The 25,043-nt window shown below is 43.7% G+C and overlaps 1 protein-coding gene across 1 annotated transcript in view; it reads left to right on the top strand.

Moving 5' to 3' along the window:
• LOC126471615 (relaxin receptor 1) overlaps positions 1-25,043 on the top strand; it is a 752,030-nt gene that overhangs the window by 575,902 nt on the left and 151,085 nt on the right. The window contains exon 13 of the mRNA XM_050099855.1: positions 21,101-21,172. Within this exon, the coding sequence (XP_049955812.1) occupies positions 21,101-21,172 (72 nt within the window). The remainder of the gene's footprint in view (positions 1-21,100; positions 21,173-25,043) is intronic.

The following is a 25,043-nucleotide window of genomic DNA, read 5'->3' as shown; positions in this document are numbered from 1 at the left end:
ATTGTCATCTCTGTACTATGCGTCGAATTTTCAACTACGCTTTTACATTTTACGCCTCTTAAAATATTTGATGCATCGTAGCGACACGACGTGTGACCTCTGTGTTATTTTCAATATCATGATGAGAGATCCTTCAAAACGACTCAATCATTAGAGACAAATTAATTGGCACTAGCATGTTAAAGACGCTAATAAAGGAAACTAACAAAAGATTCCCTATTTTGGTAATGAAATACATTCCATAGTATGTGAGAAGGATATCCACACGTTGCTACACTAAAGCGCCAAAGAAATTGGCATAGGCATGCGTATTCGAATCAGAGATATGGAAACAGGCGGAATATGGTGCTGCGGTCGGCACCGCCTATATAAGACAACAAGTGTCTGGCGCAGTTGTTAGATCGGTTACTGCTGTTAAAATGGGAGGTTATCAAAATTTAAGTGGGTTTGAACGTGACGTTATAGTCGGCGCATGAGCGATGGGACACAGCATCTCCGAGGGAGCGATGAAGTGGGGACTTTGCCGTACGACCATTTCACGAGTGTACCGTGAATAACAGGAATCCGGTAAAACGTAAAATCTCCGACATCGCTGCGGCCGGAAAAAGATCCTTCAAAAACGGGAACAACGACGACTGAAGAGAATCGTTCAACGTGACAGTAGTGCAACCCTTCCGCAAATTGCTGCAGATTTCAGTGCTAGGCCATCAACAAGTGTCATCATGTGAACCATTCAACGAAACATCATCGATATGAGCTTTCGGAGCCGAAGGTCCACTCGTGTACCGTTGATGACTGCGCGCCACAAAGCTCTACCCCTTGCATGGGCCAGTCAACGCCGACATTGGACTGTAGATAAATGGAAACATATTGCCTTGTCGGACGAGTTTCGTTTCAAATTGTATCGAGCGTGTGGACGTGTACGGGTATGGAGACATCATGAATCCATGGACCCTGCACGTCAGCAGAGGATTGGTCAAGCTGATGGAGGCTCTGTAATGATGGGGGGACGTGTGCAGTTGGAATGATATGGGATCCCTGTTAAGTCTAGATACGTCTGTGGCAGCTGACACGTACGTAAGCATCCTATCTGATCACCTGGATCCAGTCATGTACATTGTGCATTCCGACGGACATGGGCAATTCTAGTAGGACAATGGGACATCCCGCACGTCCCGAATTGCTACATAGTGGCTCAAGGAACACCCTTCTGAGTTTAACACTTCTGCTGGCCGCCAAATTCCCCACACATGAAAATTATTGAGCATATGTGAGATGCCTTGCTGTTCTGGAGAGATCACCACCTCGTACTCTTACGGAGTTACGGGCAGCCTTGACCCCATGGTGTCAATTCCCTCCAGCACTACTTCAGACATTAGTTTAGTCCATGTCACGTCGTTTTGCGGCACTTCAGCTCATGGGGGCCTGTAGCGCAACTTTACGCTAGCGCAGGAAAGGTTCAGTTAATGAAAGGACTAGGCCACAATTCTCAAACATGATTTACTTTATTACAATATAACTCTCTGAGCAAGTTTCATTCCTTGGTATTTATTAAAAAAAGGCACAGAGCATAAAATTTTAAGACAAAGTATGTCATAAAAACATTATTCTAATTAAATATATAAATCTCAAAAACCAATTCAAGCTGGCAAGGAAATGACTTTAGAGTTAACTTCTGCAATAGTTCAACATGGGATCATTAAACAACATTAAACAAACTCGTGGTTTTAAAATTAAGTCACCACTCACGCAACTACAAATGCATCAAGAGATAATGGTTATAATTAGAGGCGTATACTTAAAGCAGGATTACACAGCTTTCCTTTCATTACACATGAACTACCGCTCATGGTGCGAGCCCTATTACTCTCCAACAATCAACAGGCCCAGCTTGCCCGTCTCCTCAGCCAGGTAGTTGTACACACGGGAGAGAGCACAAATTAACAAGCCAAGCTTCTAAAACACACAAACAGATGGTGTTAATTCAATAAGCCTCAAAAACATGTTCATACGTGCTTCAGGGAATACAGGCCAGACAATAATGACAATTTAAACTATGGCCTGGAAAACTTCAAGCAAACAATTGGTCCAGTAAAAAAAATTAAAAAAAAATTTAACCACACTTGATAAACGATCAAAACACGGGCATTTCACTACTAAGGAAATCGTTCAGGACTGGCAGGGAGTCCCGTCAACCAATGAACGTCAGAATCACCAACGCCAGTACCATGTCTCAGTTCCATGCGTTGTCAGCTCATACTGCTGCCCAGCGTGCTTCCAAACACAGTGCATTCGCGATCACGCCTCCTAGCGGCTCCGTGTTCACTCTCTCTCTTCCGTGCCTCGCCTCAGGCGCGTGCTATATAGGCAAACTTTACGCCAGACGGGATCGATAACCGCTAGGTCGATGTGCACACATCAGGGCCCTACACGATATTAGGTAGGTGTACTAGTTTTTTTGGATCTTCAGCGTATTTACAGCATACTCAGAGATATCACGATTCCAATACATAGGAAGATATAGTTTGACGTTCTGTTGTCATCAAATTCATTAGAAGTGAACTCCATCGTCCGACAAAAAATCCCGAGATGTTACACACAATGTCCAGTCACATTAATGTGACCACCTGTCGGAACCCAGAACAACAACCTTTCGCAGCGTGCACCGCTGTGAGACGCACAGGAACAGAGTCAGTGAGGTTCCGGAAGATACCGACAGCGATGTGAAGGTATACCGACTCTAGTGCTGTGGTCAGATGCGCTAGGTTTATTGGTTGAGGAACCAAGTCGTGAACAGCCTAATAGAAATAGTCCCACAGGTTCTCGACTGGTTTTAAATCCATGTAGTTTGGTCGCCATGGGAGTATTGTAAAGTCATCCCGGTGCTCTTCGAACCACGCACGTATACTGTATGACATGTTGCATTGTCCTGCTGGCAGGTGCCATTGTGGCGAGGAAAAACAAACTGCATGAAGGAGTGGATATTGTCCACAAGGATAGATGCTTGCTTATGTTGATCCACTGTGCCTTCCAGAGTGACGAGATCACCCAGGAAATATCACGAATATATTCCACACACCATAACGCTCCGGTTTGACCTTTGCTTTCAGACGTTTGACTCTGTAAAAGCCAACGGCCATCTGTACTGTTGAGCATAAAATGTGATTTATGTGAAAAGTGTACCTGTCGACACTCGGTGGACGTCCAATTCCAGTGTTGTCCTGCAAACTCTAACCTTCGTTGTCGATGAACAACAGTCAGAATGGGTCCGTGAACCAGGCGCCTGCTGCAGATACCTGTCCGCAGCAAGAGTTCTGTGAACGGTCATTGGTGAAACACTGTTGGTAGCCCCTTAGTTCACCTGGGGGTCAGTTGCTCAACGGTTGCACGTGTGTTCACCCGTACACATCTCCGCAGCCGTCGTTCATCCTGTCGTCTATGGCCCTTGCTGCACCACTGTTGTCTTGGCTTGCGCTTGGGGTAGCGCCGTTTTATCATCAAGGGTATATTTTAACCTCAGTAGGACGCGAACAGTTTACAAACATAGCCGTTTCGGAAATGCTTATACCTTTGGGACGAAATCCAATGATCACGAACTCTTGGACGTCAAATAAATCGCTCCGTCTCCGCATTACCACAACGAATGCACTGTTTTCCGCGTCCCGGCGACATGCTTTAGACTCCCTCCCGGTGTGGCCGAGCGGTTCTAGGCGCTTCAGTCTGGAACCGCGCGACCACTACGGTCGCGGGTTCGAATCCTGCCTCGGGCATTGATGTGTGTGATGTCCTTAGGTTAGTTAGGTTTCAGTAGCTCTAAGTTCTAGGGGACTGATGACCTCAGAAGTTAAGTCCCATAGCGCTCAGAGCCATTTGAACCATTTGAGCCAGACTCCTTCCACTGTCAGTGCTGCCAATGCCGTCTGTGAGTTGAACACTGATAGTAGTCATATTAATGTGACTGGAATGTGTATAAGCGGCACCGTCGATGTAATTAGGATGGCAGCTAGAACTAACAGCCACAAACACAGAATGATGTGCGTTCGACCAGTCAGTTGTGAATGGGCGGTGTTAAGTAGTGGACGTGTACCTGTAGTGTATCAACGTTGTTGCATCAGAAATCAGAATGGAGCAACAACTGTAAATCAAGTGCTTAAGACATTCTCCTTATTGTTTTGAAGAAGAGAAAATTTGTGCAAAGTTTGTCCCACACATCTTGACTCCGGAACAAAACCAGCGACTCATGGACGACTATCACGATTTCCCTGAAATGCAAAACACGGGTGATTCTTTTCTTGAAAAAATCATTATGGGTGACGAGACTTGGTGCTATTAACGCGAAACTACCAAAAATCTCCAGAGTTCAGAAACTGACATGAAACGTCAACGCTTTGACGACATAAGCGACATTCAAGCCAATGTGAAGCGCGAGATGAACAACATAAGAAAGTAGAACATTTTTAACATTCTCATTTGCTTTTGTGAACGTTCTGGGCTTTGTACTGAAGTGAAGGGAGACTATGTAGAACACTTGAGGCATTGAAACAACCATCTTAACTGTTCTCTATTTTTTATTAATCCAATCTGGAAACATTTTGGGCTGATCCTCACTGAAAACGTAATGCACATATCACAAAACTGTTTCCTTAGACGAACGATTCTCACCAAATAAATCTTGTCAGTTCTGCTCTAGTTGTCCTTAGCCTTAGAACACTAAGCTGAGGAAAATGTTGCATTGCTGCCAAACCATCATAAGTTTTCTTACTCAATATTTTATTCAAAGGAAGTCATAATTTATAGTTTATGCACTAGTTAACTACAATTATAAGATCTCCAGTAGTCTGCCACATACAAAATAAGTGCAAAATGTCTTGTTTTATTCCACATAGGACAATATCAGATTAGCGGGAACTACGAATTGGTACCAATTGCAATCGTAAATTTTACAAGGGTTTAGCAATTTGTTGTTAAATGCTTATTTGATGTGATGTGTAATCGAGAGCAAATGAATTAAAAATGCCTCTCCAGTAGCGTTTAGTAACCGCTCCGGAGCGTATGATGGTGACATTATAACCATACCACCACTATTGTAATTTAGTATGCTTTTAACTAAATAACAGAAAACCCTGTCTCTATGTAGCCACGTATAATCCTCTTACTAAATATTACGTTAGTTTCCAAGTAAAATACGCTCTGGGACGATAGTCCTGTTCATAGTAAAAGATAAGATTTTACAGGATTTGATAGCGTGTTGTGTCTAATGGACAAGTAAAGCAGACTAGTCACTTCATCTCCTAAGATCTTACCCAGCGGTTAGAAGGAAACGCAATATGAATAGTATTATATTGAAGCTAGGACAATCAGTTCCAAGTCCATTTAGTGGTTTAAAATATGTACTAACGATCGCCAGCCTATCCAGACAATGAAACAGTGAAGTATTGGAAAAGCAGAAGTATTAATTTTGCCTACTTTCTTGCCACTGTTTAAGTTGCTTTTTCAGATAAATACGAGGGCTATCCACAAAGTACATTACGTTTCGGAATTAAAAATAAATAAAGTATTGGAAATTTTTTTTATTATATACAGATGAAAGCCACACTTCAATACTACTTTTCTACATAGTTGCCATTTAAATTAAGGCACTTATCGTAGCGATGACGAGCTTGGAAATTCCTTCGTCGTAAAATTCGGCCGCCTGCACCTTCAACCACGTGGTTACCTCTTCTTCAAGCTGTGCGTCGTCATCAAAACGCTGCATAGCCAACCACTTCTTCATTGCTGGGAATAAGTGGAAGTCACTCGGTGCCAGATCGGGATTGTACGGCGGATGAGGAAACAACTCCCACTTAAAAGATTCGAGAACTTCACGAGTGGCATTTGCCGTGTGGGCCCGGGCGTTGTCGTGAATCAGCAAGATCTTTGAGCCCAACTTTCCCCTGCGCTTGTTTTGTATTGCTCTTCTGAGGTTGTGCAGAGTTTGGCAATACCTTTGAGAGTTTATTGTAGTGCCCCTTTCCAGGAAATCCACAAAAATCGTATTTCTACCGGGTTACTGATTAACCACGTGGTTGAAGGCGCAGGCGGCCGAATTTTACGACGAAGGAATTTCCAAGCTCGTCCATCGCTACGATAAGTGCCTTAATTTAAATGGCAACTACAGTATGTAGAAAAGTAGTATTTAAGTGTGGCTTTCATCTGTATAAAATAAAAAAAAATTCCAATACTTTATTTATTTTTAATTCCAAAACGTAATGTACTTTGTGGATAGCCCTCGTATTACTCCACGTAAACATTGTTGGTGCAGACACTGGAATTATTTGACTACTAAACCCTTGTACATTACGTTTTTAATAGAGAAAAAGCCCATTAGATAACTTCAAGGAAGCTAAAAAAAAAGATTTGGCCACGGGGGACCTTTAGAAAAGCACTTTCCACAGCCAATAAACTTAAATACTAAAATACTTAGACACTAAAGCACAATTTTTTTTATACTGAACATTTCACTTCAAAAAAACCTCTTTCTTAGTGGAATTTACTTTCAAAGCTGTTACTCTTTGAACTAACTCTGTATAGTCAGTTAACAGATTCTAGTAACTTTACTTCACTCTGACTGAATTTTACGTAAGAAAACTTTTACTATAACACTCTGCAACAGTTAAGAAAACTTTTGAAACAAAAATAGTTTGACTTTATTTCTCTGTAATGTACCAAAGCATGGACGTGTTATTACTCTAACGAAAATTTTCATTACTACAGGATTTAGTCCCTCACACATGTATCTCATTATTAACACAAAAACAATTTAAATGGGTCCTCTTTATGTTAACTTGGCACTTCATAAGTCTGTAAAACATGCTACTCAAATTAATCAAACACCAAGAAGGAATGCTATATAGGTGAATGATTAGGATGAAATAAAAGGATGAACCAGTTTCTTTAAAGTTCAAGAACGATTTTTCACTAATAAAACACTATTTAAATTAGTGTTTCACACTGTGCAAAAGTAAAATAACAAAAAAATCTTATCTGGTGGCTGTAGGCTTGGGTGTGGCGAACAGTTTTGACGGCTGCACTACGCACAGTACGGCCTGCAAGTATCTTACTGTATGGGCTCAGTTTCTCTTCTTGGTGTCGTTCAATTTTAGATGCAGAAGCCCAAGAACTCGCAGCTATGCCGTAAACCGTTTGCAGTCTTCATCTGAGGCAATTTTGTGCAAATTTGCAAGCAAAGCTCCTTCTGCTCCACAAGGGTGTTGCCTCAATCACTGCTGCCTACAGACTGTGTGACTTACTTCCCGCGCTTGCTCTAAGTAGCGCGCCAATTCGCCCTTGCCACCTTTTCCACTCCCCAGAGACTTTCGTTTCGAATAAAAGCACACTGGTTTTTACATAACATCTATTTCTTACATTGTTCCTAAGTGTGACATTTCTAACAGTTGTCAAATTTACATCAACATGAACAGTTTATACACACAAATATTTTTAAATACGAAAGTCATCAGAAAATTATTTAACGTAATAAACAATTTACATAATATTTTACATTCATTACTCACGTACAATGTAAAGAACTTTAACGTTCAGTATAGCACTCTTTACTTTACATATACAGAAAGTATAGTACCAATATGCGAAAATTTTAAAAGCAAAAAATTACAAAAAATTTTGATGAACCATAAACAAATAGTGTTATAACATCTCGTCTTACCGTTGTAAAAAAAAGGATCGTTATGCTTCCACGTCTCGTTGACTTCGAAGACATAGAGGTGGAGCTCTTTGTTCCGTTGAACAGGGATTGAATAAGAAACCAACCGAAGCTTTATTAAATCCACATTTACAGAAGCACACAGAACAAAATATGAGTCGTCCCATTAAAAAGCATTCTGGTTGGCTATGTGTGCTTCAGATATTGTATAACTGGTACCAGGCAGCCATATTACTCTCCATTGCTGATGTAAGTCTTGGCAGTGAAGTCGTGTGAGTGTACCAGTCGGTTTTATGCAGTCAGCTTGATAATGTGGATCGTATGGACTCGAAGCAGATTGGCAGAATAGAGTTATCGTGTTTGGATTTGCCCATGAACGCAATGTGGCTGAAGCTATTCGATTTGTCGCGTTATCACCGCGGGCTGTCCAATGTGTCTACAAGGAATAGTGCACCATTAGCAGCCTTGTAACACGGCGTAAGAACAGTGGTCGTAAGAATTTCTAAATAACAGGAAATGGGTAGGAGTGTAATAATTTATCAATGATAATTGGTTTCAAAGCCGACAGAAATTTCTGTTGTTAATAAATGCAGGTTCATCTCAAGTAGTTTCCGAGTGACTGTTGCTAATGAAACAGAATGTAATGGACTTTTGGCGAAAGACATAGACATAGACAATGCCATTGCTCTGAACGCCATGTTTTATTTCCACATTTCCACATTTTCTGATACCAAGTGTTGCCAATCATTCTACATATTCATTGTGAGGATACTGTGGACACTCCTGTCTTCCAAGATAATAACAGCGGTGTTCACAGGGCTGCATACACCGGGAGATCAAAAAGTCAGTATAAATTTGAAAACTGAATAAATCACGGAATAATGTAGATAGAGAGGTACAAATTGACACACATGCTTCGAATGGCATGGGGTTTTATTAGAACGAAAAAAATACAAAAGTTGAAAAAATGTCCGACAGATGGCGCTTCATCTGATCAGATAGCAATAATTAGCATAACAAAGTAAGACAAAGCAAAGATGATGTTCTTTACAGGAAATGCTCAATATGTCCACCATCATTCCTCAACAATAGCTGTAGTCGAGGAATAATGTTGCGAACAGCACTGTAAAGCATGTCCAGAGTTATGGTGAGGCATTGGCGTCGGATGTTGTCTTTCAGCATCCCTAGAGATGTCGGTCGATCACGATACACTTGCGACTTCAGGTAACCCCAAAGCCAATAATCGCACGGACTGAGGTCTGGGGACCTGGGAGGCCAAGCATGACGAAAGTGGCGGCTGAGCACACGATCATCACCAAACGACGCACGCAAGAGATCTTTCACGCGTCTAGCAATATGGGGTGGAGCGCCATCCTGCATTTTGGTTCTAATAAAACCCCATGTCATTCGAAGCATGTGTGTCAATTTTTACCTCTCTATCCACATTATTCCGTGGTTTATTAAGTTTTCAAATTTATACTGACTTTTTGATCACCCGGTATACGTTACTTGCTTGATGAACATTCAGGCATTCGATCGTACCTCGAATAGCGCACAAATTCATCCGATCTTAATATCACAGAAAATATCTGAGACTCTTTGGGGCAGCGAGGGAGTCCTAACAATCACCATTCCCAAAGTGCGGTAAATCTATGTGATCTTATCATCAATGAACGGTTTCAGCTGGATGTAGCATACCTGCAGAAACTTGCAGCATCTCCTCCTCGCTGAATTGAAGCCGTTATACTGTCTACAGGCGGATTTACAGGTTATTAGACCGATGTCTTCAGGGTTCGACTAATTTTTTGGCCTGTTTCACAAAACATTGCAGAGTCAATTTCTTTCCTGATAAATTATCAAATGGAGAGAGGGAACAATGGTTGCCTGGATGTCTCTGTCTAAACCGAAATTTCTCTTATTCTGCCCTACAACCCTTACATAAGACGAACATTGTTGACAGTAGGATCATTCAGCAGTCTGGCGCAAATGCCGTTTCTCTAAACTTCCCCGATATCGTTTCGTGAAAATACACTCCTGGAAATTGAAATAAGAACACCGTGAATTCATTGTCCCAGGAAGGGGAAACTTTATTGACACATTCCTGGGGTCAGATACATCACATGATCACACTGACAGAACCACAGGCACATAGACACAGGCAACAGAGCATGCACAATGTCGGCACTAGTACAGTGTATATCCACCTTTCGCAGCAATGCAGGCTGCTATTCTCCCATGGAGACGATCGTAGAGATGCTGGATGTAGTCCTGTGGAACGGCTTGCCATGCCATTTCCACCTGGCGCCTCAGTTGGACCAGCGTTCGTGCTGGACGTGCAGACCGCGTGAGACGACGCTTCATCCAGTTCCAAACATGCTCAATGGGGGACAGATCCGGAGATCTTGCTGGCCATGGTAGTCGACTTACACCTTCTAGAGCACGTTGGGTGGCACGGGATACATGCGGACGTGCATTGTCCTGTTGGAACAGCAAGTTCCCTTGCCGGTCTAGGAATGGTAGAACGATGGGTTCGATGACGGTTTGGATGTACCGTGCACTATTCAGTGTCCCCTCGACGATCACCAGTGGTGTATGGCCAGTGTAGGAGATCGCTCCCCACACCATATGCCGGGTGTTGGCCCTGTGTGCCTCGGTTGTATGCAGTCCTGATTGTGGCGCTCACCTGCACGGCGCCAAACACGCATACGACCATCATTGGCACCAAGGCAGAAGCGACTCTCATCGCTGAAGACGACACGTCTCCATTCGTCCCTCCATTCACGCCTGTCGCGACACCACTGGAGGCGGGCTGCACGATGTTGGGGCGTGAGCGGAAGACGGCCTAACGGTGTGCGGGACCGTAGCCCAGCTTCATGGAGACGGTTGCGAATGGTCCTCGCCGATACCCCAGGAGCAACAGTGTCCCTAATTTGCTGGGAAGTGGCGGTGCGGTCCCCTACGGCACTGCGTAGGATCCTACGGTCTTGGCGTGCATCCGTGCGTCGCTGCGGTCCGGTCCCAGGTCGACGGGCACGTGCACCTTCCGCCGACCACTGGCGACAACATCGATGTACTGTGGAGACCTCACGCCCCACGTGTTGAGCAATTCGGCGGTACGTCCACCCGGCCTCCCGCATGCCCACTATACGCCCTCGCTCAAAGTCCGTCAACTGCACATACGGTTCACGTCCACGCTGTCGCGGCATGCTACCAGTGTTAAAGACTGCGATGGAGTTCCGTATGCCACGGCAAACTGGCTGACACTGACGGCGGCGGTGCACAAATGCTGCGCAGCTAGCGCCATTCGACGGCCAACACCGCGGTTCCTGGTGTGTCCGCTGTGCCGTGCGTGTGATCATTGCTTGTACAGCCCTCTCGCAGTGTCCGGAGCAAGTATGGTGGGTCTGACACACCGGTGTCAATGTGTTCTTATTTCCATTTCCAGGAGTGTATTATCATTTTCCTTCCAAGGATTCTCATCTAGTCTCACAAGCATTCCCACAACTCTCTCGTAATGGTCCCGACTACTAATGGCTCTATCACCACACCACTGAACTGCTTCGACGTATTTCTTTAATCTGACCTCGAGGGAATCCCAACTAATCGTGTAGGACGACAACAGCATTTATAGACCAAGTTTATCATTTGACATTTGACCTTGAGCTTGACGTGACTCCACTCCACATCTCACCCCCTCGCCCTTCAATTGCCCTCATCTCATCCTCCACCTACCCCCTTTCCCCTCCACTTTCACCCTCCCCCTTCCTATCCCATGCCGTACTCCTCCCCTTACTTTCATAAGTCACATTCATTTCTTGGAAACAGACTAATCACCGAGCTTCCAAGCCAATTATGTTACACATATTTAGCCCTCTCAGTAGCAGTTCAGTATTTCACTGGCGTGAAAACGAAACAGACAATCGTATTTTTCACTATTTCCTAGGCCGTACATATTTGCTGGAAATAGGACAACTATATTTCGATGATATATGTACAACCAGTGTTACATTTTCGTTATGACAATTCTTCTATAACACATAGTTTCTAACTTCAGTTACTATAACCATCACATCCAATCTATATCTACATACATGATGCAATCTTAGTTTATTAGATTCAGAACCAGTATTTCACTGTTAAATCAATTTTAAATCGTCCCCCTCCATAGCTGAGTGGTCAGCGAAGCTGACTGTCATCTGGAGGACCTGGGTTCGGTTCCTGATACTGCCAGGGCTTTTTCCTTGGGATGACTGGTACAGAGTGCACTCAGCCTTGTGAGGCCAGATGATGAGCTACTACATGTATTAGTAGCGTTCCTAGGTCAAGATACCTGGCGACGAATGGGAGAACAGTGTGCTGCCCACATTGCCCTCTACACCACATCGAAAGACGCCATTGGCAGAGTATGTGTGGCATGCCCCTTTTGGCCCATGAAGTACCAGAACACGGAAATTTACCCTTACCTTACTAACTTTAAATCGCCTCCTGCTGCTCCCACAACTGCTCACAATGTGTGTCGTCTCGAAAATGACCCCATCCAATGGTGTTCACATTATCATTGAATATGAAGCCTTCATCGTTTTCTGTCGATAATCCCATTTTACACTACATTCTAGTGGAAGGTGTATGCAAGTTGCATCGAATTATGTACTGAATAATTAATTTAATCAACATTATATAATACACATTCTCGGTATTTGTCAATGCTTAATTCCTTAGCAGATATTTATTTCACGCCTTTCACTCTACGCATTATGTCTCGTGTTTTGGTTTCGATAGCGCACATTTTTTCTCTCATTCCAATGATTTCTGTAACAATGTCCCCGCCCTTTTTTCTCTGCCTCGTGATGTCTGGGTGTTGTGTGATGTCCTTAGGTTAGTTAGGTTTAAGTAGTTCTAAGTTTTAGGGGACTGATGACCGTAGATGTTAAGTCCCATAGTGCTCAGAGCCATTTTTTCCCCGCCCATTTTTATCATTCATTGAAGCCACTATCTTTTTATTTATGTATGGGATTTTTATAAATGTTATTATATGGGTAATGCAAAGTTTCAGATCACATATGTACATTACTTTTAATAAAATCGTAAATATTTGAGGTCGTTTCTTGATAAGCTATCAGTCTATGTCTAGCACATTTTAACATTTCTTGGCTCAGGACTATTTATCCCTAGAGATATGGGTTTGTCAAAAATAATTTCGTACCTACTTGATTCAGTAATAACATAGTTTTCCTTAAATACGACACTGTACATGACATATCGTCTTGCAATCAAAGCAATACCTATCGTCACCATCTCTGACATGTTGATGGCCAGATGGATGGTGATGGACGTGTCACCACTGGGTCAGACTGAGCCAGGCCGCGGTGTCAGATGTGAGACTCTGCTGTGGCCACCGCCATCCTCATGAGAGCCAATGTCTTAATGAGATCTCCTACTGCCACAAATCATGAGCTAATGCATTCAAACACGATTTCAAATTGAATTCTAACGGCAGCAAAAACTCCGAATTCTTAAATTTCAATAGAAAATATGTATTTCCAATAAACAATCACAATGTGCCTTTTGCCTTTCCAGCATGCATTTCGTTCAGTATTTAAGTCGACTTGGTGAAATATGATATGTTTGGAAACTGAGTCAACAATTCTTGAATGCACCTCTGCAGATGTTAGCACGTTTCAAGTTCCTGAATAATCTGTGAGGTAGATATTAAAAGCAAGGTAGCCACTAGTTGTAAGTCACTGATGGTATTCCTGGCACAGACACCTGTCTTTAGTGCATGGGTCATTGAGAAATTTTGCATACGTATCTTCAGCTTCAAAATGTAAGTGTAAAGCAGTTGACTAGAGTCTCTTGACATTCGAGGCTGTCTTATTGGCTGTTTAATTTTTATGGCGGTTTTAATACTGATCTGTGACTGGGAGATCTAACTAGGTGTAACTCAACTGCCTTAGAAGCTCTCAGATTCTCCTATTTCCAACAAAGGGGCATAGCTCATAAACGAATTGAGAAATGTGACAGGCTGCTCCGTTTGTATAGCAGAGAAATACTGAGCTGTTATTGGGAGTGCTGATATTTGTGTCACCTAAGAAACTCTCAGTTAGGCCTATTTCCAACAAAAGGGTGTGGCTTAAGACGGAGTTGAGAAATATCATTCAATGAACTGATACAGCTGTAAAATACAGCACTTTGATTTTGTGAATACATGGTCCAGTCACAATAATGTGATCACTGCATATGTTCGATGTCAACATGCAATCATCACACACAGACATCAGGTGGCAGAACTAGTTGTGGAGGGTATATAATGCATGTTGAGGGATGTGGACACGGAATGGTTTATCTGAAATCTAGCAGGGCGTGATCATTGGCTTTCAAGCCAAAGGTGGAAGAATTTCTGAAATGGCTAAGTTTGATATAATGTTCATGTGCCACCATGGTTAAACTATACTGTGCATGGCAAAATAGCACTAACCAAGATCGGTACTGAAGCAACTGTGGTGCACCAAGGGCTATAGATGACACAGGTAAATGATGGCAGCAGAGATGTGTACAGACGAAGAGACTTGCAACTGTTGAGCAAATGACCATCCAAATAAACCAAGGGGCTACCAACAGTGTCTCCTCAATGACTGTTAGCGAACGTTACTGCATATGGGCCTCTGCAGGAGGAGCTTGCTTCACGCACCTAGGCTCACTGCTGTTCTACAGCGATGAAGATTGGAATTTGCGTAGCAGTCACGCAACTGTACCACTGAATAGCGACAGGTGGCCTTTTTAGACGAATCAAGTTTTATGCTCCATCGAACAGCATGAAGCATCTGAAAGCAAACACCCTGCATCAATCGTCTGCTGGGTCCAGGTTGGAGGGCACTCCCTGAGTGATCTCGTCATTCTTGAAAGCACAGTGGATCAAGACAAGAATGCATCTATCCTTGGGGACCATATCCACTTTCACATGCAGTTTATATTTTCTCCCATATTTAAACACAATCGACAATCTGTGGGACCACATCGATCGGGCTCTACACGCCATGGATCATCAGCTGAGAGTCCTAGCGCAGGTGGTCACAGCACTGGAGTCAGCATGACTCCACATCCCCGTGAATACCTTCCAGAACCTCACTTGCTCAGTTCCTGCACATCTCACAGTGATCTGCACTGCAAAAGGTTGTTATTCAGGCTTTCAACAGGCTAAAGTGACTCGACAGTTTATGTGTGTTAACTTAGAAGCTCTCCGACTGGTTCATTTTCAAGAAAGGGTCATATCTTTGGGGAGGGGAAGGGAGGGAAATGAGCATGGCTTGGAAAGGATTAACAGAGGAGGATTTGGAAAAGAGAAGTTTAGGAGGGGGAGGTAGGGGAGGAGAGGGCGAAGATCTGCGGCAGAGATCTGAGAGAAAATGGAGGGGAAGGGTGAAGGAGGTCAAGGTCAAAGGTCAAAAATCAAATCTGGTCCACAACGCCTGTTGTCCTCCTACTCAGCAATACTCAAGAATGGATCAGGTTGTGCATGTGGTCTCATTGGTAGGTGAACTACATTTCCGCAGAACTCTCCCTCTAATCCATATTCAAATGGCTCTGAGCACTATGGGACTCAACTGCTGTGGTCATCAGTCCTCTAGAACTTAGAACTACTTAAACCTAACCAACCTAAGGACATCACACACATCCATGCCCGAGGCAGGATTCGAACCAGCGACCGTAGCAGTCGCACGGTTCCGGACTGCGCGCCTAGAACCGCGAGACCACCGCGGCCGGCTAATCCATATTCGTCCATGAAGTTGCACAGTATTATCCGTGTCTTGGTAAAGATGCGTTTCATATATACTGCGAACCCGAACCCCATCAACAAAATTTCAGAGGTTGTTGAGGGAGTAATGAGTAACACAGTGGAGACTGGACCCTATTTACGCAAACGTCATGGAAAGAAGCTACAGAGCGCCTAAGTAACAGCGGAAAAACTCTGTTGCTAGGCAATTCATTCGGCAGTAAACGCGAAGCGTATCAGCGACAATCCCGCCGATTTTGGTAGTGTTGCTGTAGCAGACATGGGCTTGTTAGAAGGAATGTAACGCCCTACATACCCGTTGCGAGAAGTTTCGCCTGCTGTCTTTCAGCGTACGAACTTATCTTTGCTGCAAAAGGCGCTGTGTAGTGGCAGGCGTAACTTCGACGCTCTGTAACATTTCTGGACATATATTATCTCATCAGAAGTATCCCGAAACCTGTTAATGTACATTAATATGAGGTGTGTCCACCCTTTGCCTTTATGACGACTTGAACTGTGCTGTGGACACTTTCCATGAGGTATCTGCAGAGGAATGGCAGCCCATTCTTCCTCAAGAGTCGAAAGTAAAGAATGTGCTGACTTTTTAGTTTAACGTTTGTGTCTACTGATGGTCCATCACCTAGGTAACGGAATGGATCGCTTTTTACATTTTTTGCAAGTATTCAAAAGACATTTTTATTGTATCCTAGTAACATGTGATCTTACAATTACACTAAAACTTAAAAATAGCTTTAGACTGAAAATTTATAACAATTTAATTAAAGATTGTTTGATTAGGAGGGAAAAAAGAAGAAGACATAAGATAATATGTGAGTTCCCTTCACCAGTGCCATTCCAAATGCGAGGACCCTGGTGGCATACTTCGAGACACTTGCCTCCGTGTGGCATACTGTTTTATAGTCCGAATTATTAACTGATTATAGAGAAGCATCTCTGAATGAACATGGACCTTGTGCCTTTAACCTGTCTTCTATGCTATTCTATTCTAATTTAATGTAAGTCCTTGTATCGCTCTGTGTTTGGCTGGTCTATTCCATGTACATACGATCTAGTTACCTAGTGGTATTGCTTCTACACAACAGCTCTTACAGGTTTAACGTGCCTATTCATGGCACAAACCGGCATGGTTATAGCTAGTTATAGTCTACAAATGTTATTTCTTGGTGCCCCCTGATTTAGAAGGTGTTACTCGCCAATATGTCAGTGTAGTGTGCCCCATTTTGCATCCAATGTTTCCCTCATGAGCTATAAACTGTCATTGTCATAGCTAGTGTTTCCCTTCTGCTCTGTCTTGATGCTTCCCATGGGTCAAGTTCATATCGGGAAATTGTCCATCTAGTTCGTCCATACAGTCTTCTTTCTATGTATTCGGTATATACACTGTCCAGTCACATTAATGTAACCACAAGCCAAAAACCTGAATAATCACCTTCTGTAGACGTACCTCTGCGATACGTGCAGGAAGGAGTAAGTGACGTTCTGGAAGGTATATGCAGCCATGGCTACTGCAGTGCCGTGGTCAGCTGCGCTAGGTTTCTCAGTTGATGATGGTGCGACAGCCCAATCGAGACGGTCCCACAGACTCTCGAGTGGGTTTAAATCCTGAGAGTTTGATGGTAAACTCAAACTGGTGCTCTTCGAACCACACTGATACACAGGGAGCTGTGTGACATGTTGCATTGTCCTGCTGCTTGGTGCCGTCATGCCGAGGGAAACCAGAAACCGATCTGCATGTAGGGATGGTCATGATACCCAAGGATGGATACATGTGGTTATCCAGAAAGAGAAGATCATTTAGAGAATGCCACGAAAACATTTCTCAGACCATAACGCTCTGACGCTTTTTGAAGGCTGTTAGCTTTCACACATTTTACGCCGTAAACGACGGCGGCCATCGGTCCAATGATGAATAAAAAATGGTTCATCTGAAAAGGCCACCTGTCCCCGTTCAGTGGACGTCCCGCTGCAGTATTGGCGTACAAATTCCTGCCTTCGTCACAGATGAACAGCAGTCAACATGAGTGCATGAACCAGGTGCCTGCTGCAGATACCTATAAGCAGCAACGTTCACTGAGCAGTTATTGACAAAACTCTGTTGGTTGCCCTTTGGTTAATCGGTGTACGGAGGAGGGGGGGGGGGGTCAGTTGCTCAACAGTTGCACCTCCGATCGGACCCTTACACATCTCCACGTGCACCTGAGCTGCCTCGTCGCCGATTTTGGATACCGCCATTTGCCGTGTAAGGTATACAGTTAACAAACTTGGCCGTTCCGGAAGTGGTTGTACCCTTGGTCTGAAAGCCAACGACCATGCCCCTCTGGATATCAGATAAGCCGCTCGATTTCCTTGGTAGGACAACGACTGCACTGTTTTCTGCTTCCCCCAGACACGCTTTTTATATCATCCAGTGCTAGTGGTGCCACCTGCCATGTGTGAGTGGTTATTATACGTTGACGTCGAACATTGGCGGCCGTCATATTAACGTGACTGGACCGTGTAGTACGCGTGATATAACGTCAGCGGCTCTGTTCAGGTCTTCCCATCTATATGGGTCCCTCTATAAATTCATGTGTGAAATTAAATTATCAGGTCCGCATATGTTGTGTGCACTGTAAATATATATGCTCAGGGCTCTTCGTTTCCGACGGTAATACTCTCTTCGCTGCCAGAGGTGCATTCGATAAAGATGTATTGGACAGGGCCGTGTCTTGTTAAAAGTGCACAGTGCCTCGACTGGAGTCTATGTGGCGCATTTTCGACCACTCCCAGATGTTAGGCAAAAGGAATAAACTCAAGGGCCTTTATGACAACTTGTCAAATCTCGCTGCCACGCATTCGCTCGCCACAGTCTTAGTTGACGCTTTTGCCTTACATCTTCCCTCGTGATTTCTATTACTTATCTGGCCTGTCCCTCTTCAGCCAGTAATGTCATAGCTCGTTCACTAATAGCTAGTGCCATCGGATATATTCTGAGCACTACGCATAGTGCTACCACTGACGTGCTGCCGAAAGCCACTGATAGTCTCAACAGAGCACTTCTTTGACCGCGCGTAACTACACTTCTGATCGTTTTGTGACACTGTGTGTATACCGCTGTGCTCACCGCAAAACATGTTATTGATTCAAACAAGGCACGCTGACACATTCTTGTAGTGTAAGTATTTAAGTGACTGTGCTGAAGCGCGTGACATTATGTACAAGTTTTTTTCTGCTTTATCAGCTACCTTTTTTATGTGTTGGTTAAATGTCAATCGATCGTCAGTCTGTATGTCCTAGTATCTAATTGCGTGTTTTCTGTGAATATTAGCTTGTGCAGTTTTATAATCGAGTCTCTCTGGTGTTCTTCTTGCAGTAATGTGTACACTGTCTTGTCCGGGAACCACAGCGAACGTGTTTTTCGGGCACCATCTGCCCATCTTGTGTAGAATGCCACTGGCTTTGGCTTCCAGTTCTCTTCTTAGGTTTGCTGACACAAAAACGAACAGATCATCAGCGTATGTGACAATCCGGTGTGTGTGTGTGGTGGTGGGGGGGGGGGGGTGTTTGTGCATCCCCATCCATTTCTAGATGATAATGGACATTAATATGGGATGTGTCTGCCATTCGTCTTTATGACGCCTTGAACTCTGTTGGTCATACTTTCAGTGAGATGTCTGAATATCTGTGAAAGAATAGCAGCCCATTGTTCTTCAAGACCGGAACCAGAGAAGGTAGTGATTTTGGACGCTGAGGTCTGGAACTAAGTCAATGTTCTAACTCATCCCAGTCTTGTTCCATCGGATTCTGGTTGTGACTCTGCGCAGGCCAGTCCATTTCATGACTGTTATTGTTCACAGATCACTGCCTCGTAGATGCTGTCTTATGACAGGGTACATTGCTATGCTGATACAAACATCCATAGCATCCGAGCTGCTAGCTACTGTACGCAGTACACAATCCCCTGCAGTGTGTTATACCCTTCCCCATTCAACATTTTCCTGAGCGCAATAAGCATACCACACCCTAACCACAAAAACACCCCCGTACCATAACACCATGGCCTCTGTACTTAACTGTTGCAATTGTGATCCATTACTCCAAATCAATCGTTTCAAGTCATTCACCGTTTAGTGGCAATGCTCTTTGCGCCACCTCAAGCGTCCACTAACTGACTACACAAATGTATGGCTTATGAAGAGCTGCTCGAACACTGTACCGTATTCTTTTTAATTTCCAACGTACAGTCACTGTGGTAGTTGGACTGCTTGCAGCACTTTGGAACTCACTAGTCATATTTTCCGCTGTTTTCATGCAATATTTTATAACCAGCCACCACATTGCTCGACGGCCTCTGTCCATCTGTATATGAGGTTTCTCTGGTCTTGGTTTAGCTGTTGCTGTTCCTTCGTGTTTTCACTTCATAATCGCATCATAAACGGTAGACTTGGGCAGTTTTAATGGGATTGAAATATCACTGATGGATATGTTACTCAGGCGATACTCAACGACTAATCCACGTTCGAAGTCACTGAGTTTTCCCGACCGACATTCTCCTGTTACTGCATCTCTACTGGCGACACAGCACTCGCCGCCACCTTTTATACTGGCGGGTCCTCCTCTCGTGACATCTAGTCGTCAGTTCAACATTACATACGTGTGCCCAGATACTTCTTATCAGATAGTGTTAGTGCCTATTCTCTGCCCTCTACAACACCTCTAAGTTTGTCGGTATATTTTTATTTACCCTGTACATAACTTATTCCAAGATATGAATAACACATTAACACTTGTGAATATAGCCACATCAAGAAGGATGCACCTGACAGAAATAAGCTTTATTTGCTTGAAAGCAGGTTTTTGGTCGTTAATAGCAATCGTCACTTCCACCTGTTTCACAACGTTTTATTGCAGACGACCTAAGACTGGATTACAAGCCAATTTTCTTGTGTACACATGATCTGCAATGGAACTAAAGATTGCAGGGTGCGACACGCGACATACAGAGTCGCTGAACACACTGAGTTACTCCTCGTATTTTACTGTCACCGTCAATAAATGTCGTGGAACAGAATGTCGTGTTGCATGATTTTAGGCTCTTCCTTCTGTTGAGCTGGTGACCTAACTTTTTTTACAACAGTTCGTATTTAATGAGAACCAATATCCTTTAAAAGTGATCATTACATGTAACTCTTCATGAACAGTTTTGGTTTAGGTTAACTCGACCTACGGATCACAAAAGCGAAATTGGAAATTTCTTCAGAAACACTGTGCACTGGATGTCTCACAACTCTCATGACAGATAGCCGTTACTTATAACGGGCATCTCTAATGACAGGCCGCCGTTATCTTTTGTCAGGTGTTTCTAAATATATTTTCGGTATACATAGGCCTATACTTAAATTATCACTGAAGATAAAAAATCAGCTGCATCCAAGGGATTGTGTTCGAGGAAAATGGAATTTTTCAATGTTCAAAATGCTTGTAACTGCTGATGCTTATTCACACAGCAAACCATCCACATAACAGGTTGTACGCCGTCAACACTGCTTTCGTACCAGCAATGTGTCATCTGCCACTAGCTTCCTGAAAAAAATAAAACTGTGTTCTCATTAATCTCCTTGTTTCAGAGACCTTCGGGCCATCAACATAGAGAACATAGACACCACGATGTTCACGTTACTGAAGAAATTAGATTTTGTGTAAGTACTGTTTTCAGTGTTACTTCAATTACATTCACTGTATTGTACTATCTGCACCACTACACATTATTAGTATCATCAGAAATATCGTTACCTACACTGCTGACCATTACAATTGAAAACCACGAAACTGATATGAAACAACCTCCAAATTGGTTTTGAAATACTAACAATCGAAAGTGGAGATTTCACAGTCGCATCCTTGTACAAACCTGCAAGAGAAAAATTCACTTTCTCACCACCAAAATATTTTAACAACGAGAATACCAAATCCATAGTAAGATAGTTCAATAGCCACAGCATTAACTGAGGCTACAACGAAACAGACACAAGTGTTCTCTCTATCCTTCATGATCCGAAATTTCCCTGCTCCTTTACAAGTAAAGTGTGGACCTTACTCATACATCCCAAAATTACCAAGTATTTGCAAAAATACTACAAATAATCTCGAGGCAACACATACCACGAGGATGCAGACAGTAATTCATCCCACGCCTCTCATATATATCTAAGAAACTGCTCTCTAAATGTGATAAACTGTCAGAAATACCCTTTTAATTAAGAAACCATAATATGTAGTACAGCACTAATGGAAATGCTCAGTGAAGGGAGGCACAATAGATGGATCAAGACCTTACAAAGGATGAACATGACACACAACAGCAAAATAGTCTGGAAGCCCAACGGTGATCCAAAAGGCACCAGAGAGCCTGTTGAAGTAACACCCATCCCGGTGGTCGATCAACTCCCCTTGAGTGGAAAGTCCAATGCAAAACATCAAAAAGTAAAAATCAGCAGGGTCCTACAACCGAAAACCCATACGTTCTCAATGCCTTTCACAATGAAAGAACTCAAACAGGGCCTCAATACTATGAAAAGCGGTAAAGCGGCTGGAGTGGATAGTATGTGTATGGAGCAGATCAAACATTTTGGCCCAGGCGCCAAAACGTGGATCCCACAGCTCTTCAACCATTGCCGCGAAACTTATACAGCCCCAAGATTTGAAGAAAGGTAGGGCTAGTGGCGCTGCTGAAGCCTGGGAAGGAACCAGACTCTTCGAAGAACTATCGAGCTGTATCCCTTCTTTGTCACCTATACAAATTGTAAAAGAGACTCATTTTGAATCGCATGGCAGACTCTATCGATCTGAAACTTATCCTTCAACAGCTTGGTTGTAGACCTGGCAAATCATGCACCAGCCAAATTCTGTACCTGGCAGAACATATAGAACATGAGAACGAAAATAAAAAGATGACAGGGCTAACACTGGTCGACCTCAGTTCTGCATACGATACAGTCAGCGTTTTGGCCCCCTCCATTTTTAACCTATAGACTAAAGGCCAGACAGTACCAAATAATACTATCCTATATGCAGATGCAGCACAGTGCCGACCTTTCGAAGATGTAGAGCAAAGGCTGGAGAAAGCACTCAGTCTTGTCAGGATATTATCAAAATAACTACCTTAAGCCAAATCCTTCGAAGACTCAAGTCCACATTGGAACACACGGATAAACCAATACATTTGAATGTGACATTCGATAGAACTCTGAAATATAGACACGACTGTGAAAAGATCCGTCATATATGGCATCCAGAAATACTATTTTACGCAAAGTCGTAAACAGTAAATGCGGAGCAAAACGTACTATCCTGAGAACCACCGAACATGCACTGTGCTTCTCTACAGCTGAATATGCCTGACCGGTACGCAGCCTTAATGAAACATGTCCAATAGCAACAGGATGTATGAACTGCTGGTCTTGCGAGTCCCAGCTCCTAAAGAGCATCTCACTAATTCGCGGAGAGGCTCAGACAAAACATCGATGATCGACATCCCCTCTTTGGCGCTGAGTGCGAGCCTGGCTCCACAACAACCTGGAAAACATGAAGGATCTTGAACCGAATATGAACAATGGGTGTCCCTGATGGAAACAAACACGATCAGATGAGTTCACTGTAACGTGGAGGGCGACAAATGCGACTGTGATACTAAGCAAGACATGAAACACCTCCTAGGCAGTCCAAACTGCCCTTACAGAGCAACCTCGACGATTTTTGGCTGAAAAAGAAAGAAGCCATGGACGTATTCCAATAATGGGCTGAAATACTATGCTTGGTTTCCTGAAGGGAGAAGTAAAGTAAGGCATTAAATGTACTACATATCATACCGATATGGAATCGATGGTTTCTGAAATGGCATACGAACGCCACATATTATCTCAGCTGTCCCACACGATTATCGACCGAAAGGACAGACATTGTTCGCTCGGCCGTGCAGGATGATGCAGCCACGTCACATAACTTGAGACGAGAAATGGGCTTTTTTGTAGCAATACTAAGAGGGCGCGCTGAAAGGTAATGCCTATCAGTTTTCCATGTGAAAGCCCATAAAGCTTTTTAAATAAACGTCTTTATTCCCCTATGTCTACATATTTATTTATCAGCGTAGTCACCCTGGCGACGAACAAATTTCTCCCAACGAGAGACTAGTTTGTCGATACAGTCACTGTAGATTGTTTCACTTTGTTGGCAGAGCCACAACCTCACCTCTGCTTGGACCGCTTCATCACTGTTAAAGTGAATTCCTCGAGAATGTTCTTAAAGTTTTGGAAACAGATGAAAATCGGATGGGGCCAAGTGGGACTCAATGGAGGGTGACCAAAGACGGTGAACCCGAGACGTCGAACTGTTGCAGACGTCGCAGCGCTCGTGTGTGTTCTGGCATTGCCACGCTGAAGGAGAGGGTGCTCCATGTGTGGACGAACTCTTCGAATTCGAAACTCACGCGCAGACATAGTTACGTTACATACCTCCATGTTATACGCTAAAATTCGCGGCCCTCTAGCAGCAGAGGGCTGCAAATACGTAGATATGAAAAATAAAGATGTAGAATGCTAATGATGTTTGTTTTATTTAAGAAAACTTCAAGGGTTGTGACATAAAATATCTGGAGGCATTACTTTTCATCACGCTCAAGTAGTATCAACAACGACAGTGCAACAACGTCTGGGGCACCACAGGCTGTCAGCACGGCGGCCATTGTTGTGGCATCCGTTGACGCGGCAGCAGAGGGAGATGCGCCTACAGTGATGCCCCCAATGAGAGCACTTGACACAGGATTGGCAATACGTCGTCATTCCAGGTGTGTCCCACTTCTGCATACAGCATCGTGATTGACGATTACGTGTGAAGGTGCTCTGAGGAGAACCAACGTTGCCAGATTGCATTCCTCGTCTGATAGGGGCTTAGCACCTGGTGTGGTACTGGGTACACAAAACGATCGCCTCTGGTTCATATAGAAGGTAATTTGAACACCAGGCGTTACATTTGTCACAAAGCATGAACTGTGGTTGTGTCTTGTCTTCGACGTCTCCGTGTCGTTATCATTCAACAATTTAACGCAAGATCCCCGTGCTATCCTGATCTAACCCGAGACTGTGGATGTTCGACTGTTGCCCTGGCCGGCATATTCTCCAAATGTCACACGCACTGCAAACATCTGGTCATGGGTTGCTGGGACACTAGAAAGTCACTGCTTGTCAACCACTACTATTGATGAATTCTGGCATGCAGCTAAATCAGCAAAGAATGACGTATACATATCTGTCTTCCAAGATAAGTTCGACTCGACTCCCAGCCAAGTTAGAACTAAATCACGCACGCTGTACACACCCAAATCACCTACATATACAGGGTGTAACGGCTTTGAGTGGAGATATTTTTATATGTGGTACCTTAATATGTGCCTGCCCGGCTAGCCGTGCGGTCTAACGCACTGCTTTCCGGGTGGGAAGGCGTGTCGAGGTCAGGTGTGCCGGTCAATCTGTGGATGGTTTTTAAGGCGGTTCTCCAGCTGCCTTTGCGAATGCG

Source organism: Schistocerca serialis, chromosome 3 (genome assembly GCF_023864345.2).
Source record: "Schistocerca serialis cubense isolate TAMUIC-IGC-003099 chromosome 3, iqSchSeri2.2, whole genome shotgun sequence".
NCBI lineage: Eukaryota > Metazoa > Arthropoda > Insecta > Orthoptera > Acrididae > Schistocerca > Schistocerca serialis.
This window is presented reverse-complemented; position numbering and strand designations above follow the sequence as displayed.